The 6,692-nt window shown below is 29.5% G+C and overlaps 1 protein-coding gene across 1 annotated transcript; it reads right to left on the bottom strand.

The window, feature by feature from the left end:
* Positions 1-2,401: 2,401 nt before the first annotated feature.
* Positions 2,402-6,240, bottom strand: LOC119685657 (sodium-independent sulfate anion transporter-like). Its single transcript, XM_038100008.1, has 9 exons — positions 6,104-6,240; positions 5,758-6,030; positions 5,509-5,679; positions 5,228-5,430; positions 4,822-5,158; positions 4,570-4,731; positions 4,408-4,508; positions 2,809-2,994; positions 2,402-2,740 (listed from the first exon to the last, which is right to left on the bottom strand). Exons 1-9 carry the CDS (start codon positions 6,231-6,233, stop codon positions 2,420-2,422), a joined length of 1,884 nt encoding a protein of 627 aa, XP_037955936.1. The 5' UTR covers positions 6,234-6,240; the 3' UTR covers positions 2,402-2,419.
* Between the last annotated feature and the right edge of the window lie 452 nt (positions 6,241-6,692).

The raw sequence follows: 6,692 nt of genomic DNA, 5'->3' as shown, positions 1-6,692 counted from the left end.
TTGCTAAAACTTTAATATTTAAAATTATACATTTGTTATATGTAATAAATTATATTATTTCTGGATGTAAAGATAATTTAATGAAGTTATATATATTATTAGACATTTTGCAAATAATGTTAAAGTATGCGTCGCACACCTCCGCACCTTAGAGCAGGCAATGATGTATACGCTCTCAAGCACTTGAATAGGGATAAATATTTTATTACGAATACACAAATATTTTACAAAGGCAAACAAAGTAAACCAATAGACAAATATTTTTTTATTGTTCTCTCTGACCATCTCTTGATAACTAATTTTTAGTTCTTGTCCCTATTATAGTGCTGTATATTTAAAAAAAACTATGTTAATTTGAAAGCTTTTTTTTTATTTTTAATTCAATACAAAATGAAATATTGAATAATAAAAAAATATTTGTCCAGTTTATTTATTAGTTGAGTTAGTTTATATTCCACAGGTGTATTGCAACAATAAATTCTAAAGTTAGGATTTCATTCATAACTGCTTCACAATCGGTTAGAGTTTTAGATTCATCAGTTCATCAGTTCATCATCAAATTGCCAAAAATATCGCTTTTACTGTTTCGATTCTACTCTCCTACCTTGTTTGAGAGTGATTTTTAGCTAATTTTTAATTTAGTTTCTAGAAGTTTTTACCAACGCTTGCTTGACTTTGAAAAAAGCACAAAGATTTTATTGATAAACCCGAAAACGTTTTGGCTATTGTAGAAGAATTACCTGCGTCAATCAGAAACAAGCTCTAACTTTGGCACCCACAAGACGTAAAAAATTCCCTTGGATCGATATTCAGGATATTCGTCAACAATTGTCTAAAAAATTAATATAATTTATTCATTCTGGATGCCGTGACTAAAATAATGTTGAGTAACAGGTGATGCAGGTGATCCCGTAGTGTAAGGTTGTATTTGAATAACAACTAGATCTATGAAATTACTACTTTTTACACTATCGTCCACGTTTAAGGATTCTCGATGAGCTCTAAATGGTAAATTATAAGAGGTTAAGAATATTATTATGAATGTTGCGCCTGATAAAGCATTCACTGTTGCGCCTAACCTGATTACCTCTATTGTTAAGAGATGCTCTTATTCACGTAATAAGAGACAAACAAAATAATTTTTTCTCTGGTAAGTGAAGTTAAGATTTTAAGAAATATGCACAACTTTTTGCAAGGCTCCTATGGACACGAGGCCGCCACTGTGTACAAAAATGGCGTTGTGCACAAATTGCGTTCTAGGCTTAAATAAATTGCCGAAATATAGCTCAAGCAACGATCTATTAATAATCAAAAAGGCCATATATCGACTTCCCGAAAAATATGTCGGCTGATTATATAAAGAATCTATTTAACACGCTTTCAAATTGTGTAAATCACTGTTTTGAACGGAAAAGGACTATTTTTAAATAAACAAATAGAGTTTTTCTAGAAAATTTTTTCACTGATGTTATTAATGGAAAGTTCTGTTTACTTTGAAGTGCTTGTTCCATATTAAAGATATTCAAACGTTATTTGTTTATTTTTAGTTGATAAGAATGCTAAAGTGAAAAAATAAAAGCTTATAGATTATCGCGGCGATAGTTATATAGGGTACTATATAATAATAAAAACAAAAATAAAAACTACGCTGTTAGTTTTTATTATTTCACTTCCACATTTTTATCAATTAATAATAATTAACAAAATGACTTACAATTACTCTAAATTTGTTCGTTGTTCCTTTACAGAACGTACAGTAGATAATTTTAATTACTTTATGTTTGGAAAATAAAAGTTCTTCGATTTAAATCAAATTTTTAAAAAATCAAGGATACACTTAAAAACAAAGTATCTACAATACATTTACTCATATCATATTTTCATAACGTAGAAAATTATTTTATTTGAATGTTCAATCTTAAGCAGTTGTAACCAAGGGATTTTTCAATTCGATTGGAAATAATTTTTTTAATAAAATGAAACTGACTCTCGTCTTAATTTATGATAACACACTATAACTTCAGCCTATTAAGAAACTATTTCTTTACGTTAAATATATACATTCGATAACTTATTAACGTAAAAAAATTATCGATTCTCGAAAATGATTGGTTTTCAAAACTATATAGAGGACCAGTTAGTGTTTACTACATATAGAAAGTTTTTTGAAGACATTGAGGGAGCTGCTAGTAAGCGCGGCTTATTTCTTTGCAATGCTAAATAAGAATTCACAATTCAAGAGAGTTCAACATGTAAGAATTTAAGATTTTTCTTATATATTATATATGTTTTATATTTAATATAATAATAAAAACAACAAAATTAGTTTGGCTGGATATTACATTATATGACATTTTTTTTAAGTTGTTCATATAAGGAATATTAATTTAAATAATTTTTTTATAATAATTAAATATACTTATTTTTTCTGTTTAAAATCATCACCAGAAATTAGACCATTTGTAAATGAAACGTTAGGTACATAAATTTGTTCTTGTAGTTTGAGATTCATTCGATGCAAAACGAATTGAACATTGTTTTCGTTTAATTCCTTAGCAACAGCACTTAACATATCTACAAATGTAGCATCGAATTGCATAAATCGATGGCAATCCAAAACAATGGGGAAGTCATTTCTGTACAAAATACATGCTGATCGTATTCTGCCACGTAAATAGTCCACACCGCTGTAATAAATATCAGAAAGAGGCATGCAGTATACGTAAGTCACTCCATCGGTCTGGTAAAAATTATTTTATGTTTATTAACGTCTATAAAAATGTAATACTTTGAATACATGTAACTTACCTCTGTTAAGAAAATATCCACCTTTGGATTACCCAAACGTAAAAGAATAAAAATCATATTTACAATAATTCCAAAGAAAAGTCCCATTTCTACTCCACACAATAAGCAAACAATGAAACAACCTATCCAACTGAAAAAATCTTTTTTGTTAGACCTCCATAGGTTTTTAATCGGCGAAAGATCAATCTAAAAATAATTAAATACAACATACATATGTTAAAGGCTTATGTGAACAAAATATATTATAAAAAAACTAAAATATAAAGTTTTAATTTGCTCTAAGTTATTTAATAACCCCCTTGAGGAAGAATTTGTAAAAACTAGAACGTAGTCGGTGTTAAATATAATATAATAATACCGCTTATTACAAATAATAACTTTATTATTGAATTTGCAAAAGCCCTGCAATTTGTAAAGAATATAGGTAAGTTCTGAAATTTAGCAGGAAAAACAAGTCTATTAATTGAAGTCATATATAATAACAGTTCTCAAAGAAGTTAAACTGTACAATTGTATAATAGGTGTATTCTTCTGATATGAATATTCCAATAGAACAACTCCTGGTTGCTTCAGAAAAACTTGGCATCACTGCCAAAATCAATGAACATATGACAAGTAAAACAATTTTAAACAAATTTGTGTTTGATGAATTTGTTTGTTTGATAAAACAAATGTTTATAAAATGAATGACAAAAAATTTATTGGTGAACATTTTATATTCGATTTGTATTTATATAAAAGTATACATATTTTTAGGATTTATCCATGATGACGTATAAAAATAGTGAAATAAGGAGGATACAAAGAGCGTGACGCATTGACCAAATATTTGAAATTCTCTGTCATTTGACTAAAATTTCCCATTTTTTTCGAAAAATCATTTACAAAAGATCAAATTTAAGATTTCGCGCCATTGTAATGTCTGTAGCTTATTTGTTAAGCAATTTCAGGAAAGTGGGCTTACTTTATCGAATTTTATTATTGTTTTGCATGTTAATTTTTAAGAGACACGTGTTCTATTGGAGGATTCATGTCAAAAGAATACACCTAATATGAAAATCAATCGATTATAATAGCTGCGATGATCTGATCAATTGAGACACGAAGCAATAACAATACGATGAAATAACTACCCAACAGCTTATACCCAGCAGGCGAAAGAATCGATATATCAGCGATAATGCCGATACTTTGAAAGTAATTTTATTGATTTTATTGAATAAAATATTGCACAGAGAACAGAGACGTCTTGTGAATTTAGGCATATATGTTAAAACTATCAAATGGATAAAATTGATTAAACAATTAAACAATTTGTGGGGAGGTAAAGATGTAAAGCTTTGATAATACCAAAGCAACATTTCTCTTATATTTTCCTTATATTTAGTTTTTAATATTTATATTTGTATTATAGTCAATTTCTTCTTATATCAAAAATACAACTCAACATTCTAATACCGTTTTTATTCGACACTTTGTTGTTTTTTTAAGATACAGAAAAATTTTACATATACAAATATATTATATGAAATGAAGTTGTTGGAAAAACGCTTATACAAAAATAATAAATATATATGAAATTTCTCGTTTTGAACTTACCATAAACACCACTGCAGCAATTAGCACGGCAGACAACGTAGCTTTAGGTATATATTGAAAATATGGTGTTAATATGCTCAACGCCGATATAACAATTAAACCTTTAAGTGAATTACTTATATATAGTCAATGTATTATTTATAAATTATATATTCTCAATACCAGTATATATTCCAGCCATAGGGGTTCTAACGCCGCTAGATTGGCTTACAGCTGAACGTGTAAATGCGCCACAAGTTGGCATAGCACTGAAGAGAGAACCAACTAAGTTACAAAGACCGAGTGATAACATTTCCTGGGAAGCATCAAGTTTTGCATCCTTTACTGTCGATGTATTTATGGAAACATGAAAATATGATAGTAATTTATGTAAAGCAAAAAATTGATTTTCAATATAGATTGAACCAAGCGTACCAAAAGCTTTGGCTATAGCGACATTAGCCAGCACTGCAACTATTGGCACCACCACAATACCGCTTCCAAGTTCCCGAACAATGTCCGAGAAAACATATGTCACATTATTGTAGTTAAAAACAAATGGGGGAAGTTTTAACGTAATAGCAGCTGATTCTACTTTAGCGGACAAAGCAAATGGTATGGCTTGATATGATCTTTCTTTAATCCAAATGAAACTAATAATAGCGCATAAGAAAACTGTAAGTGCGTTTCGAGAAATGCTTATATACCAGCACAGCTTCTTTAGTTGTTTTATTTTTCGACCGTTGCTTTTAAAATTTATTTGCGATAGTTGCTTTATTAGGAAACACAAAATCGAACAAGAACATATAGATTCATATAATTTAAATTTCAGTATACTTACTCTCAATGTTAAAAGAACAATGATACATATAAAACCCATTATTGCATCTGATATATTAATCCCATTTATAAATTGTGATGGGGACGGTATACCTTTGATTTTAATTCCCAATAAATTCTTTATTTGTGCAAGAACAACTATTGTAGCTGTAGCAGATGTAAACGCCTTATTTACTGGGGCTGGTATAAAGTTGACAACGAATCCTTTATTAAAATGTTAATTATTAACTCAAAATAACTTTTTATACGTTTATATAGTTTAGACAATTGAAGTTACCACACCTAATTTAAAAACACCCATAAGCAATTCAACAAGGCCCGCCAAAAATGCTAAAACGATAGTAAATTGTATAGGTTTATCGGCGCAAAACTGCAGGACCATCAAAGCCATTAAACTAGTTGGACCTATTGATACTTGTGGCACAGTTCCGAAGAAAACATATATTATCGAGCCTGTAACGAATTGAGAAAAGTAATGTACATGTGCGCATTATTACCAAATATTTTTATAATTATGGTATAATTATGTACCCGCAAATGCTGAATAAAGGCCATATTCCGATGACAATCCTGCTAATGATGCATACGCTATACTTTGCGGTATAATTGTTAAACCGAGCGTTAAACCAGCAATGAAGTCCGCAACAGCTTTGTCGCGGTCGTAACTCCTTATCCATGTTAGTATAAATATACGACGAAACAACCAATGAGGTTCCTCAGGCTCTGCATATTGTGCTGCATCAGTAGAAATTATTTTGCTTTCTAAAAAATCACTATTCAAATTCTTCTGTCTCTCCTCGGCAGCTAAAATTTAAAAAAATTGTCTTAAAATAGTTCTTTTCATATTTGAAATACAATTTCTAATTGGAATTATTACAATCGCAGATTGTACTTATGCCACGCCGTTGATCTAAGCTCTCATTTCGCATTTGATAACTTTGTTTCAAGCTTGAGCTCGTTTTTTTCTGTCTGTGAAACCAGAACGAATGTCTCCCGCAGAATTTCATTTTGAACTGCGGTTATTATTTAGAAAAATATAAATTTAGGCGGAACGCAGTTCGTAAAATAAATAAGTCGATTCCGGTTTGAGCATCAACAATAATATTTTTTCACACATTTTTATTTTAATTAGCAATACATGGGGAATCCCTTGTAATTTAGGTAGCAATCAATTCAATTTGAAAATTTTATGCATGTGTACGCACGATGACTCAGAATAATTAAGTTCAATTTCGTTTTTGTTTATGGAATTAACAAGAAATAATGTATTGGGATTTGATTATAGTTATTTTTACATTCTGATAATTATGATCTGTTACTATCAGCACGATGAGAAATCGAGAAATTTGTCTATCCCAATCAGTAATGGCTTGGCAATTTCAAGAAATAGGTAATTTAATAGCAATCCTTTTGATCGTTTTGCTTGTATTGATGGTAGCATGATAAAGAAATCAAATATTTCGAAA

This window comes from Teleopsis dalmanni, chromosome 2 (assembly GCF_002237135.1).
Source record: "Teleopsis dalmanni isolate 2A chromosome 2, ASM223713v2, whole genome shotgun sequence".
Taxonomy (NCBI): Eukaryota; Metazoa; Arthropoda; class Insecta; order Diptera; family Diopsidae; genus Teleopsis; species Teleopsis dalmanni.
Note: the sequence above shows the minus strand (reverse complement) of the source record. Positions and strands in the feature narration are given on the sequence as shown.